Raw genomic sequence first — 14,653 nt, 5'->3', positions numbered from 1 at the left:
TCTGAACCCCCCACCCCCCAGTCTGGCCGCGGGTTCGAGTCCCGCCCCCGCCCGTCCCGCTCCCCCCAGACATGGCGGTGGCCTTGTCCCTCCTTCCCCGCCCGCCGATCCACCCTCACAGCCCCGTTTCGTCCCCGCCACCCCCCCGGGCGCCCCCGCTCACGGCGAGCTGCGGCCGCGGGGCTGCGGCGGCGATCGGCGGCTCCGCGCACTGTGGCCCCGCCCGCCGCCCGTGTCAGCTAGGCCGGCCCCGCCTCCCGCCGCGGGGCCTGCGCGGGCCGGCCGGGCCGGGCCGGGGGTGTGGGGTCCACAGAAACCCCTGGGCCCTGCTCAGGGACTGTGGATGGCGGGTCTGGGGCTGGAGCAGGAGGAGCTGCTGCTGGGAATCCTTGGGTGGAGGGTGGGAATGGCCACTTCCCACATGGCCTCCGCACCCTCAGGGTGCTCCCTCCCTCACAACCTGACCGAAACCCTCCACAAGGAATCATGAACTGGGAAGGCTTCAGGTTAAAATAACTGCAAGGGATCGGTGTGGCAGATAAGAGGTGACCTTAGGACTGTGGAGGTGTGGCGTCTGCTCACAGCTTTGTTTAGTGGTTAGTGAGTGTGAAGCAAATCCCTTTGGTAATCCCTGCTGAAGCCTTCTCAACAGTCAGAAAACGTTAGGGGGTTTTTTGGCTTCTTATAATGTATGTTAATATCATACACTGGGGTACATTTACTATGTGTCATTTTATTAGTTTTGATTGGACTTTTTAGTCCCCATTACTGTATTTGGAAAAGGACAGAAAATGGGTTTTCTGTTGTTTATGCATCACGTTCCAATTGAAGAGGGCTGTGGTGGCTGACTTCTTGCTATCTAATTTTCAGTGATAAATAAAGCCTGGTTTGCCCAATCTTTTCTCGATCCTACATTTGTTGTAGTCAAACAGCATTCTGATGTAAGTTTTCTCTTTAGATTTCTCTTAGGAGATTAAAGTCATCCCGTGTTCACACGGACAAGGAGTTCTGCTGCGTGAATATCCTCCCAGTGTTAGAAGAAAGGTCACATGAGGGGTTTTCTTTTTTGCAACTATGTAGCTGTTTTGAAGCTTGGGCAAAATCCCAGGCAGCCTTTGACACATCCAACAGGAAGCTTGGTATAGACACTTCCAGGGGAAGAACGTGACTGTGAACAGCACAGGCAAGCAAAGACATAAATAGTCATCAAAGAGATATAATTAGACAATGTACATGCAGTGTTTGAAAGATGAGAAAATAAACAACAATTCAAGTGGAGTTGCTGCTAAGATCAGCAGCCCTTTTCCTCAGAGGCCCTGGCTGGTAAATGCTTTTGCAAGTGGGGGTGGTCCCAAGGCATGTGAGCACTTGCAGAGAATAAGACAGGAGATAAAAATCCTGCTGGAAACATTGATACAGGATTTTATTAGGTTTATTTATTCCACGATTTCTTCTTAGGCATCATGTTTACCTGGCTTTTTGTTTTATGGAGTCAGCCTGACACCCTCACCTTCCTCTCCAGCAGACCCAGTTGAACTCCAGTGTGTCTCTCACAGCTCACACTGCAGCTTTGGGGATGGGTTTTTCTCTGAGAGGCCTTTGTTCCACTTCAGAATTTCACTGTTTCATTCCTGCGAAGGGGAAAGGCACACCTGCCCTCCAGACAGCAAGGGGAGGGCAGCTGCTCTCATTTTCCCATCTGCCTTCCCAGAAGATACATTTTGCCTCATCCGAGCTCTGGGGAGGGAGGGCTGTAATCCAAGCCGAGCTCAGCCTGCTGGGTGTTGTAGTCCATCTGGGACTACAAAGAAGTGGCCTCCTGAGTCGAAACTGCTGGAGAAATGATGTGCCAGGTAGTCACACAGAGCCCCTGTGCAACATCCCCGATTCCCTCCAGGTTCACGGAGAGTGGGGCTGGAAACAGTGACCCAACCTGCAGGGAGATGCATAAAGCTGAGTGTGCATGTGAAGTGTTAAGCTGTATCAAAGTAAAGCTCTTGAAGCCTTCTACCTGCTCAGGACCTTTCTGTTTGGCGCCAGGCCCTCTTTGTTAGCTTGATTATGTTTCTTTCCTCGGAGAGAAAATAGTGGAGAGAATCTGCAGCTCTGGTTCAAGGGTTCCATAGGCATCCAACCATATGGAAACACTTAGCGTGTCTGGGAGAGAAGCAGATGCTCATTTCTGAGTAGGTTTTGGAGACGTTATTGCAGTGCAAAAATAATTACCAATGTTTCCTTCGTGAATCAGCATTTGCCCTTTCAGAGAGAAGTGATCAGAGCTTAAATTTCTGCTCTGAAGAGACGACAGAACCCCTTATCCATCATCACTGCATGTGCCTTCCCTTTCTTCCATAGCTAATGTTATCCATTTGTTCTGCCTCCATCATAAACTTCATTTTTCATGTCTCAGCTACATGTGTTGCATGTGCTTCGTGTTTGCATATAAGCACCTAGAATTCAGGATCTTACACTTAATCTGCAGACCTGATTTACCCTCAATTAATACTGCTGCTGCTGACTTGCTTTTCATTTGAGATCTGAAAATAGGGAATACGTGGAAATCTTATACCAATGCTTTCTGGGTTTCTGTGTGTGTGTGACTTCCAGTCAAAAGCCCTGCAATTCAATTATGACCTTTCTGTTATTTCCCATGGCTTTAGAAACAGCCTCTAGCTGTGATGCTGTGACAAATAGAAGCTAAACAATGCTATTAAAAATGCATGATGCGTGTTCTGCCATATTAGATAACATGGCCACGTTCATCACCCACTAACGCTGCCAGTTCACAGCTTTGCCAGTGCAGCATCCCTCCCACATTTGCTCTGGACAATTGAAGTGGATTTTTGGCTACATTTCGCCTTTCTTCCTTTTCAGTTTTTTTTTTTTTTTAACCTTTTTTCAGTACTCTGAAAATGGTGGTCTGCAGCAGAGACTGGACAGAGCTCATGTTTCTCAGCCTGTAGTTCACTAAGAACCCAAGCCAGTTGGAGAGGCTGATAAACACTGCTTTAGTGAAAAGCAGATACCCAAGTCCCCAGTTCTCTGTGAAGCCACTGCTGCGCTGTTTGAATCCATCACCCTTATCTTTATATCCAGGGCTTGTGCCCACCATCCTTTGCCACTGCGAGAATGGGAGAGTGGCCTCGGTTCTGCTCTCATGGTGGTCGCACCCCCTCGGGGCTGGGTTGGGAGTTCACCAGGCTGGTGCTTTTATGCTTGTCCCTGTAACTCTGGTCAGTCATTGCTTCGGTTCTGCAACACTGCAATTACGGCAGCTGGCAGGACACCTTTTGGGTTCTCCCGATGGGTGCCTGGCTGTGGGCGCGGGTGCAGCAGCGCTGCGGTGTCTCCTGCAGGTACTGGTGTGTTTTGCCTGCCTGAGCTGCCTGTGTGGCCGTGAGTCAGCTCTGGCCCAGGAGCCATCTGGCCGTGCAGCGCCGTGCTGATCTCATCAGGCTGCTCCCGGGAAAGGTTTCTTCACTCAGGCAGAACATTCACAGCTCCTTGGCGGTTCAATCTGTGTGCTGCCAGGACAGCGATGGGCAAGCGGCCATTCCTATCCCTCCCAACAAGCCTTGCCTGCATTTCCTCACACCCTCCCAGAAGGAGAAGGGGCTGCAAAGCCCTAAATACTTCACAGTGGGGCGACTCAGTCCGGTGTTGGGAGCGTGTGCTGTTGGAGCTGTATCAGGGCAGATAACAGTCCTGAGCTCTTGTTATCTTGGCCACCCACACCCATGAAACACAGCCAATTTTAGCCCCTCACCAACTGCAGGCTCAGAAGCACTGACCGCAGCAGCTCACTGTTTTCATCTTCACTGGCCATGATGATCCCTGACTTCCACCCCTCGCAGGCAATGTTGCCTTAGTTTGGGGTCATCCACCTTTCTCTTGTCAAGCAGTGTAACGTCAAAGCAATGTGGCTGATTCACATGCTCAGACACTGATCTTTTATTCTCTCACTCCACAAGTGCTCTGTGAGTCCTCCTGAGTGCTGGCCCTTTTGCTCTCCCTACCTGACTTTTACCTTTAGTCCCTGAACACGAGTCTGGCACAGCACCGGTGGGGGCTGGAGCTGGGCATGCTCTTCCCTCAGCTACCACAGCAGGAGTGTGAGTTTTCCTTTGGAGGGACGGCATTCTCAAAGGGCATGTTAAGCCCTGTTCACCTCCTATATACTGTGGCTCTACCCTTACCTGGGGAAAGGTGAATTCTTGGTGCTCTCCTGCAAGTGATAATTGCTGGGAAGTAGAAAACTGATGAGGATGAGGCAAATTGTATCCTCAAGGTGTGGATTTTCCTCCCAACCTGCTAACATATAAAGTGGCAGATAGTTTTGTTTTTGCTTAGGTTTCACCTCACTATCAAATGCAGGGATGTTTTTTACTGCACAGGGCTGTGGCCTGTGGTTAATGTGAAGGGAGAACTTGCCTGCAGGCGAGGGGCCTGCTCTCACTGGCCTGTCTGAAACACCCTGTGCTCCATCCACCGCTGTGGCTCCTCCGTGACGGTGTTTGAGCCAAACATAGCGCTCTCAAACCACAGGTATGACACGGCTCAGCCACAGCCACCCCAGTCCATCTCAGTCTCCCCAGGGAGGGTTGTGCTCTTGCACTTCCACCCCCCAGTTCCTCCTGAGCAAATCACTGCTTCCTCTGATCTTGGTCCCTTACATCCCCAGCAGATCTGCTGTTTACTCAGATCAACAGGCTTCTGGATCTTACTGCCCATAATGTTCTCCCTGGCTGTGGCGTTGATGGATACAGAGCTCGGAATGAGCGTACGGTAACAGACAGCCCCCAAAATGCTGTGGCATTGACGGCAAGGCCTCTGCAGACTCAGCACATAAAATGGGTCACTACCGAGGGAATTTCACTTCAACGACTCCTCTGTGCCTGCCCTTCTTTTTCCTTGCCCTTGAAGTCATTTGCAGGTAAACAAGTAAAACTAAGACAAGGGGTAACAAAATGAAGGTGAAGAATAGAGAGGGGAAAGTGTCCCACAGTCCCTCTCTGGAGTCTCCATCCACACAGTTCCAACCGGCTGCCTCTCCAGAGCTCTGATCCTGGTGCTGCTGCAGAAAGAAAGGCCCATTGAGAAGCCTGGCTCCAAATTAGCATTTGAATTCCCTTGTAGCCTGTTGTCAGATGGGCAGGAGGTGGGTGCTAGTCTCGGTTGCTCAGCGCTGATACACAAAGGTGGCTTTAAAAGGTCCTTATTTTTCTGAGGAAAAGAAATGCATTGCTCAAACTGTGGATACTTAGTATTTTCCTTTTTCCCCCCTCCTCTCTTTCTCTCTGCCTTTCTTCTCTATTTCACCCCTTTTTCTGGATCAGCCTGAGCCGCAGATAGACACGTCTGGGTATTGTTAGCCCTGTCTGACCTACTTCTCTCCCTCCTCTTGGCCCCGTGCTATGGATGCTGGTGCTATGGAAACCTGGGTGACATGCCAGTGCCACAAAGCCAGGGCCACCAGCTGCACCCTCCATTCCCAGCCCCACGGGAGTTCCCCTCCCAAACATCCCCCTCCCCCAAGAAAGTTAGCAGTGCTGCTTCCCGGGGAAATTCCAGGGTGTCCTCCACCCATCCCATCAAGCGGTGCTCCGGAGGGACTGGGGAGCTCTTCCATGGGCTCGAGTGCTTTTTTCCCCAGTCCCAGGGCACAGTATCTCGGTGCTGGTGGCCACGTGTAAACGCAGTGCTGCCCGCACCAGACCTGTCTGTGCACTTATCCGGCACCGGCCATCACGTCACGGGTAGGAAAGTACACGCGGGCGCCCTTGAAGTTTTCAAGATAATAAGCTACAAAGTTCTGCACCGGAATAGAAAAGCCTTGCCGGGAGCCTGGATGGGATGGATGCTGTGCCTTTACCGTCCCTCGCGTGGGAAGCAGCCCCGCGGGGACGGAGGGTTGTTTACAAATTCAGCCTCTGCACTTCTCGTGATTAAAAAAAAAAAAAAAAAAAAAAAAAAAAAAAAAGGGTTCTCGCTGGTTCTGCGGGTTTCCTTTGCTCTCTGCCGGCCTCCCGTTCGGCTGGCTGCTTCTCCTGGGAGACTGTGGTATTATCAGGGTGGATTTGCTTCCAATTACCTCACGCCAAACCTTTTCCTCCTCCCCGTTGCTGACAATGAACTGGCAGCCGTAAGGGGAGGAAGCAGGAAGGAGCTCGGGAATCCGCACGGCGCTTGCAGAGGCTCTTTGAGCGTGTCGTAAGCGTCTCCAGGAGATTCCCGCGAGGCTCCAGGACTTCTCCAATCCAATAATCTTAATGCCAGAGCCCGGCTCGGCACGGATCAAGCTGGAAGCAGGCGGGTCGTGCCTGAGTGCCGTGCCGGCTGCCCGGGGAGCGCTGCCCCGGGCATGTCTGGGGTGCGGCCGGGGATGCCCCGGCACAGGCGGCGGGACGGGGGCGGAGGTGGCGGATTCTCTCGGACCCCCCGGACCCTTCGGGCACCCCGGGACCCCCCGCCCGCAGCCGCGGGGCACCAGCGCCCTCTCCCGGCTCCGGAAGGAAGCGGCGGGGCCGGGGCGGCCGGAGCGGGGACACAAATCCCGGGAGAGAGCCGGGACACAAATCCCAGGGGGCCTTGGGGACACGAATCCTGGGGAGACCGGAGACACGAATTTCAGGGGGGAGTGGGGACACGAATCCCGGAGGGAGCGGGAACACAAACCCCAAGGGGGGAGTGGGGACACAAACCCCCTGTGGGAGCAGGGACCCGAATCCCACGTGGCAGGGTGGACACAAACCCCATGGGGGAGCGGGGACATGAATCCCAGGTGGAGCGGGGACACAAATTCCGGGGGAGAGGGGCTAGCAGAGCGGTTCTGACCCCCATCGCGGGGGCAGGGGGGACCCTCACCCCCAGCACTGGACATGAACTGTTCAGCAGTGCCAATAGAGGTCAGATCTCCCTTACACTGGAGTTCATGGGTTGGCCTTCACACCAGTGGGACGACGGCCTGGGGTGGCAGGGGCAGCCCCCCAGCACAGCCTCTGCCAGCCCACTGGCCCCTCAGCACGTCTGCAGCAGATGCAGGCGGGCAAACCGGTGCCACAGAGCACCAGCACAGCGTGCTGGGCAGCAGACTGTGAACTGGGTAAATCCTGAACTCGTGGCCTGCATGGCTGAGCCATTGACCAGTGCAAAGCTGTTTTCTTTGACTGATGAAGCAGCAGAGCAATGACAGCAGCCCTAGTGGAGGGGAACAGCTTTCCTTCTGCTTGGGACACATGAAATGGCCCCTCTGACAGTGGCTTGAAGGGCCAGTGATGTGCCTGGCAGGGTTTCTGTGGCAGAACCAGCGATGGCAGCCAGAGCCTGACTGCGTCATGCTAGGATTGTTAATGGTGTGCTGTGCATCCAAGGGGAGAAGCTGGCTACAACTCACTGCTGAATCATTAATTTCCCTCCTCTGAGTCATTCTGCAGCCCTGTCACACACAGAGTGGACACAAGTGGAGCTGAGATGGGTAGTGGCTCCAGGTTGATACGGCGGGCTTAGAAAATTGGTTGTAGGATAAAAGACAGAGGTTGTGTCTGCAGAACCACTGAGCACCCATTTGGACTAACCCCAAACAGAGGGGTTTTGACCTGGAGTCAGGACCTGCACCAGTAGCTGGTGAAGACTGGAGATCAGCTTCAGGAGATGGTGGGACCTGTTAATGTAAAGGCTAAGTGAAATCTCCCTGGGGACAGGTGGTATGTCTGTCCCTCCCTTGCGAGGCCCAGACCTTGCTAAGGCACAGCCAGGGTTAAACTATGCTCAGCCTTTTTGGAAGTGTGGCACCAAAGGTGCCAGGGAAAAAGTTGTTGCTTATCTCACTGTGACACCCGGGGAGTTCCTGTGATGATGGGACCGTGCTGCACCAAAAACTTTGTAGAGGCAAGTGCTGTACAGTTATTTTCGTCTGGCTTTAAGCCTTCCCCTGCAGTTTTTGCCAGCCTCGATGCAGCGGCATCCAAGGCGGGAGAGCCCAAAAGCAAAATAGACTGGGGGTTTTGCTGGGTAAGCCAATTTAAAATGCAGGGAAGGAAAGGAAAAAATGTGAAGAATTAATCACTTCCTCCAAAAAGCCCTTTGTTCTTACAGTTTAGATATGCCTGCTGTTGGTGAAGGGAGGGGTGACCAGCAGGCTTTCCAGTGTGGTTGGACTGGCAGCATGCTCGTGCAGTTATTTTTGCTCTCTGGGCTTGGTGTGAATTCCCCCTGTGACGACACAGGGAGCATTCCTGGTGTTTCCTGAGCTGTGTCACTAACAGCAGGGCACCAAATGCACCAGTGGCCAAAAGCATCAGCGTTGTGAATGGTAGACTCCTGTGAAAATCCAGCCCTTCCTGACGCAGGTGGGACTTGAGCACTGTGCAAACTGCCCACTTCTTGGTGCTGAGCAGCTCAGCACCCAATCCGTGAGCTCAGCATCTCCAAAAATCACCTTCTCCCTGCTCTGAGCTCTCCTCCTGTGGCACACAGGGTTGCAGGCTGCGTTGGACTGCACATCAGGGAAACCAAGGCAGCCAGCTTGCATTCAAACACTCATGTTGCTGTTCTCTGCTAGCTGCAGACTCACAAAGAGCCACCTAGAACAGCAAGTTCAGTGACTTTTTAATTGTGCACCTTGTTGCTGACCAGTATTGGGAGTTGCACAGACAGCAGCGATGAGTTTGTGCAGTCAGATGGGCAATGGCTGATGAGCAGCATGAGGGCACTAACAGACCTTTGCATAACATGTGGCTGCTTCTGTTTGCCCCTCACCTCTTTTGTTATGCCTCAGCCCACATTAGATTCCAAACAAATGCCTTTAATAGGTGTGGACCTTAAGAAAACTGGCATGAACCTGTGTTTGATTCCCTGGCTGAAGGCAGAGCCACTGGAGAACAGGGGACACATGGCAGTTCCCTTGGGCAGCTCACTGGGAAGCTCAGAGTGAGAAGAGTTTGCTTTTATGTGTCCAGCTTTCCTAAAACTCTCCTTGTTTTGGACCGTTGCTGTTTCGAATGATGGAGCTGCCAGATGTGGAGCACTTGGCACACAAAGTGCCCTGGGGGAAAAATACCTCCTGAAGAGCTCAGTAGTTCTGCTGGTGCTGGGCAGCGAGAAGGGAGGTGATAATAGCTCAGGTGAGGGTGGATTTGTTGCTGGGGGCTGTGTGAGTTGCAGCAGGTCTGTTCCAGAGGGCAGGAGGGAGCAGGAGCCCAAGGTGAGGACACTGATGAGGGACAGAGGACTGGGTCACGCTGTGAGAAGCTGGAGGACGTTCAGCCCCATGTAGTGGGAGAGCAAGGAGTGCAGGATGCCCAGGGCTGATGCTGCAACGAGAATCCAGAGAACTCCAGTGGAAAAGTATATGGGGGCGAGCCTGGTGGGAGAGAGGCAGGATAGTGAGACTGAGTATCCTGCCTGAGAAGTCCCTTCCTCTCTGCAGAAGTGGGGTGGAAAAGCAGCCCCTGGCTGTTCCCTGCCCCCTGTGTGGGGTGCCATGCCCTGCTCCTGCTTCCAGGGAGTACAAACCCCCTAAAAGGGCTCAGTGCAGCTCCAGCCTTACCCCCTGTATGTGTAGGTGCCCCCAGCCCTGTATCCGTGCCCACCTTACACGTCAGAGACAAGGCTGTCATGCAGGAACCCCAAAGCATCCAGGAGTCCTGAGCTCCCCCAAAGCACATTATGTTCCCAACTACAACTCCCCAGGGGTTACCAGGCACTCCAGGCTCTGGCAGAGGTGTTTACCTTTCTGAAGATGATGTCCTGTATCCCGTAAAGTAGCAGTAGCGGGAGTAGAGATAGAGCAGCCCCAAGGCTGCAGCCAGACCTGTGGTGAAGAGAGATCACAGTCACCAGCTCCAAAAGCTTTTTGGAGCCACTTAGAGCCACAGAGGTAGCCCAAAGAGGAGGAATAGAGATTTTGTGTCCTCTGGCTTTACCCTCCCTCAGAGACAGAATTACTGCTTAATTTATTATTCAGAAGGTAAGAAGGACCTGAGGACTGAGCCAGCACTTAGGGGAACAGATCCAGTGACAAATCAGGTAATGGGATATTCTCACCTTGATGGAAGAAGAGTCCAGCTTGCCACAGAACTGCCAGGAAAATGGGAAAATACTCAGAGGAGTTCACCCTGGCAGGAAAGAGGAAGGTCACAAACAAAGGAAAGAAGGAAGCTCCTCCTTTTTTGGTTCCCCAATCAGTTTCCAGATGCTGGAGGCTATTGTTTTTCAGAAGAGATGTTGCCATAAGAAGCCTCCAGGTTTGCACCTTTCCCCACAGTTCCTGTCCCAGCTTTATTCACAGAAATTAGACAGTGGAAGGAACTGGGTCTCCAGGGCACAAAAAATTAAGCAAAAGATGCCCAGGTCAGTCTGTGCACTGAAAGGCTTTGTGAACCACCCCCAGTCCCTCTTCCCAAGTGCCACAACCCCAAACCCTTCTATCAGTGTCCCAAAGGCCCAGGGAAGAGCTGCAGGGAAGGTCTGACCCTCAAGCAGAGCAGCTTGGCTTCATGCAGGAGTGGGAGGGAGCACATGGCTGCTTGGGTTGTTCATACTCTGTGCCACCATGGACACCCCTCGGCTAAAACCAGCCGAAATCTCAGGCACCAAGAGCTGTCTTCAGCAGCCCTTCACTGCACAGCAGATTCCTACGTGATTTCTCTCAGCAATGGCTGGTTTAGGACTCAAGAACCTGCCCAATCTTGATGTTGGCTCTTCAACCCAGTAACTAAACCCGAGAGAGATGAGTAAAAGGAATGGCAAAGCAGGGGAAAGGCAGTGCCATTACACATGAGATCTGGCAAACATCAGTAGAAGGAGGTTCTTACTGTGCTCGAAAGACCCTCTCAAATTCAGGTGGGCCTGAGGTCTTTGGAGGTGAAATGCCAAACAACCTCCTAGCATAGATCACCTGGAGGAAGAAGTAGGCTGCAGCAAAAGAGAGAAAAGTAGCAGTGGTCAGTCCTGTGGCTGGGCACAGCGGGGTCAGGAGATGGTCAGAAGTTGAGGAAAAAGATCTTCAGGCTCCTCCTGACCCCAGAACCCAGCATAGCAGAGGAAGTTAGACTAAAATCCCAGATGCCTTTTAGGTATGAAAAAGGAATGACCCAGTGCAACAGCAAAGTGAGGAGTATGCAGTCATGTATTACTGGTGTGGTGTTATCTGCTTTCTCTCTTGTGTAATTAAGATATCCTCATTTCCACAGAAACTGTTACACAACTCTGATGCACTTTGTTACTCACACTTTTCTTTTCAATCTTTCCGTTTTTTTCCTCCTTCCAAGTTCTGGCTGAGTAGGGACAGAACTGATGTCACAGACAAATCACCCAGACACTGAATTAAATTGTCATGCAATGTGGACCCATGGCTGGGTGGTTCTGTGTGACCCATCACAGCCCCTCCTTCCACATTTCCACACTGCAGAGCTCTTTTTAAACTCATAGATGCACACACTCCAGGAACTGCTGTAAACCCAGTGAAAGAAATTCTACATGTCTGTAGAGGGAAAGATCAACCAAGACACTCCCAAACAAAGGAGGCAGACTACTCTCAGAGGAAAGGCTTCCCAGGCACTCATTTCATTGAATATTTTCCAAAACCCAGACAAGATATCAGTTTACTGTCTGAAAAGCAGAAAAGTGCCAGTGCAACAGCAGACATTAAATATGAAAATGAAAGAAAATCAGTGGAGTAGCAGTAGACTGACCCAGCAAGTATTTGAGCATGTGCACCTGATGGTCCCTACCTTGCTCCAGGACTCCCAGGACTGTCACGGCAGCGAGTAGATGAATCTGATCCAACATACTGACTCTTGCAAGCCCTAGAAAATGTGATTTCTTGCTTAGAAGCTCCTCTGGCCAGGTTTAGTCTTTGCTGATGTGGCAGTTGGCAGTAGTAGCTGGCAGCATAGGTTTGGTCTAATTGAACAAACAAAGGGAAGATCTAGCCTGTGGTACTCACACCCAGGAGGAGTCTGACTTGCTGTTACCATATGCCCTGTGGAAATGGAAATCAGTGGAGACAGGCATTTCCCTTCCTGCCCACCCTTTTCCAAGAATGGGTTATGAGGCAGTGGAAAAGCAGAGAGGGAAGATGTGAGAGATAAAGGAACTGGGAGCTGAATGGATGGACAAATTTCAAAAGGCTGGTGATCTGCTTCCCCAGAGGCATCCGCTTTAAAATGCATGCCAAGGCACGTCCCTCTCTTTGATGCTGTATGAGAAACCAAATGGGCTGTTGTGCCCCACCAGAGTAACGTGACAGGCAGTGTTCCAAGGTACATATCCCTGTGTACATATCCCTACACAGACTCTGGATATCATGTGTTGGGCACGGAGAATGACTTCTGGCCACAACGCTGAGACAGCGTCGAATCAAACCCCTGCATGAAAAACCCTCTGCAAGGGTAAGACAGGATGTGATAAAGCATAAAAATCTCTAGATCTGTCTTGCACAGTGACACTTTATTTGGGGATGTGTTCTGCAGAACAACTGTCAGACACCCAGAGGGCTTCAGAGCCGGGCCTCGTAGTTGAAAGACTGGAAGCTGTGCATTTAAGGCTTCTGATCAATCCTCAGCCAAACAAATTCTCCCTGTAAGCACCAGAGAAAGTTCTGTGTGGGGAAAAACCTGCAGAATTCATTAGGATATAGCAAAAGGAAAATGATGTTTTCACATGTCAGGAGACGCCCACTTTGATAGTTCCCTTGTAACAGCACAAAGCAGGGCCCGGAGCTGCTGGGACAGCCAGCTTTGTTTCCTTCCCCTCCCTTCACTCGAAGAGTTCTCCCATCAGAGCAGGGAAAAAGGAAAGAGGGTTAAGGCAAAGTGCTCACTGAACACCACTATTATAGGAAATTATATTAAAGAAGGTTACAGGAATTACATTGTATGCCCAATGTCCTTGATAGGCTTTCTAAGAAGCAATGTGCTGGGTCTGGTCTTCTGCCTCTCTATGGATTATAAAGGCACCCTAAATGGCTATAACAATGTCCCAGCTTAGTGTTGCCCCAAATATGAAACACACCCCACTCTGTTTCTCATGCACCAGCTCTAAGATTCATTCTTTCACCTCAGAATAGAACCTTTTTAAAAGGTTCAAAAAGGGCAAAGGTTTCGAAGTGCTTAATAATGTTTGATTTCCCTCTGCTCCTGTCTGATTACAGCCCACTAACAAAAGAAAATACAAAGCAAAACAGAAGATCTGAGCTTACCCTTCCATCAGAGGACAATGGAGTGTAAGGGAATTTGAGCCAGGAGCAGCTGTACAGGCTTACACAGAACTCACCCGCCCTCCAGATCATCATTAGACACAAAATTCTTCTACTATCATAAATTAGCATCGTCTAAGTATAACGAAGGCCAGTAGAAATACGAATGAATAAACAAACACAGACGTCTCTCCCCTCCTCCTCCCTCCCTCGTACGCATAATTTTTCAAGCTGGTCTTAAACTCCCAAAGGACGCATTTTTCTTGTCCCTGGTTGTCACCATCAGAACTTGCTTATCTTCCATTCTCACTTGGTGTTTGCAAGAACAGGCAAACCTCCTGAACACGTACCCTCCTCCCAGTGCCAAACACCCCTCGATGCGGGGACTGTCACTGGTGGACAGCCTCAGCACCCTGCACACATCAGCACATCGCAAAACCTCACCTACCGAGGCTGGCACGGCCAAATTTCCTCCTAAGCAAAGGCAAGTCCTGAATCCCAGGTGCACCTTGGGGTGGGTTTTCTGAGCAGGAGCTACTGAAACGTTCTCTCCCACTTCCCAGCTCTCCACTCCAAGTTAAACTGTGTGAACATGGCCCTGGCTCAGGGAGGCTGGACTAGCGTGGACCAAAGTCCTCGCACGCACCTCCCACTGAGTCATCACGGCAGGCATTTCTCTGTGCCCCTGGTTGTTTATACCACCTCTTACTACAGCCAATAATCCTTTCTCCCTCCTCATTAATTCCCACGGCAGGGAGACACTGTGAGCTGGACTGCGACACCGACAGGGGTTAAAGAAATAATCTCAGGAAGAAAAATGATCAGCACAAAAGGCTTAGAGGAGTTTTAAACATCCAGAGAGTTTGCAGGACTCATTACTCTCCAGTAGCAACAGAGCAAGGAGTAGTCAGCAGCGCTGAGTCCAGCACCTGCAGTAATATCCCCTAGAAAGGTATTTCAGGAGCCTACAATGCCAAGAGCTTCCTGACAGTGGAAGGGGGGACATTTTGCAGATGAGCAACTTACCCTTCAGCTGTGAAGCGCGAAGGAGCCTTGTCCTTCCAATCGTATTGTACAAATATGGAAGTATTTTCTAATCTAGGTCGGACTTTTCCTTCCTTTCCTTTGAATTCTTTTGCAGCCAACGAGTACATCCAAATGTGTGACTGTGGAACTGCTCTCAAGAATAATTACTGTCCTTCTAACAGCCACATAGAAAAAAAGATGGGAGGTCTCATTCAAAAGAATTTCTTCTCACAGGAAGTGTTTTTCTAGTTCGAGAGAAATAAAGAGAGCTCAGCCCCAAGCGACTCAGTCTGTTCAAGTAACAGCTCCTCAGCTGTTACTGAGGTGATGGGGTTGGGGACGTGCTCTCCTGACCTCCCACACCCAGGAAGGCTTCTGCGAGCTCAGACCAACGTATGTTGAGATTTTCCTAGAATTCTTGGGTTTTTC

General features: G+C 51.2%; 1 protein-coding gene and 1 long non-coding RNA gene across 6 annotated transcripts; one reads left to right on the top strand and one right to left on the bottom strand.

Moving 5' to 3' along the window:
- The first annotated feature begins 375 nt into the window (after positions 1-375).
- LOC114065216 lies at positions 376-1,276 on the top strand. Its single transcript, XR_003572892.1, has 2 exons — positions 376-596; positions 959-1,276. It is a non-coding gene; the product is annotated as an uncharacterized LOC114065216 (long non-coding RNA).
- Positions 1,277-7,628: 6,352 nt separating this feature from the next.
- On the bottom strand, positions 7,629-14,436 carry LTC4S (leukotriene C4 synthase). Of its 5 annotated transcripts, none has more exons than XM_027898948.1 (6): positions 14,225-14,436; positions 11,733-11,904; positions 10,815-10,914; positions 10,045-10,115; positions 9,730-9,811; positions 7,629-9,361 (listed from the first exon to the last, which is right to left on the bottom strand). In XM_027898948.1, the coding sequence occupies exons 2-6, from the start codon at positions 11,788-11,790 to the stop codon at positions 9,235-9,237; spliced, it is 438 nt and encodes a 145-aa protein (XP_027754749.1). In that variant the 5' UTR covers positions 11,791-11,904; positions 14,225-14,436; the 3' UTR covers positions 7,629-9,234. The 5 variants fall into 5 exon arrangements, with proteins under 5 accessions (XP_027754749.1, XP_027754750.1, XP_027754748.1 ...); XM_027898949.1 differs by having other exon boundaries at positions 11,733-11,807; XM_027898947.1 differs by lacking the exon at positions 14,225-14,436 and adding an exon at positions 13,647-13,805.
- Between the last annotated feature and the right edge of the window lie 217 nt (positions 14,437-14,653).

This window comes from Empidonax traillii, unplaced genomic scaffold (genome assembly GCF_003031625.1).
Source record: "Empidonax traillii isolate 1590-97213 ecotype Southwest subspecies unplaced genomic scaffold, ASM303162v1 scaffold630:size906685, whole genome shotgun sequence".
NCBI classification, from domain to species: Eukaryota; Metazoa; Chordata; class Aves; order Passeriformes; family Tyrannidae; genus Empidonax; species Empidonax traillii.
The sequence above is the reverse complement of the archived record's forward strand: the minus strand, read 5'-3'. Positions and strand labels throughout refer to the sequence as shown.

Excerpts from the sequence above, each read along its gene's own strand:
- LTC4S (XM_027898946.1), bottom strand. The coding sequence starts at position 11,978 with ATGGTAACAGCAAGTCAGACTCCTCCTGGGT. Across the intron at positions 9,812-10,044 it reads TGGACTCTTCTTCCATCAAG|GTCTGGCTGCAGCCTTGGGG; the intron begins GTGAGAATATCC and ends TCTTCACCACAG. Across the intron at positions 9,362-9,729 it reads AGGACATCATCTTCAGAAAG|GCTCGCCCCCATATACTTTT; the intron begins GTAAACACCTCT and ends CTCTCCCACCAG.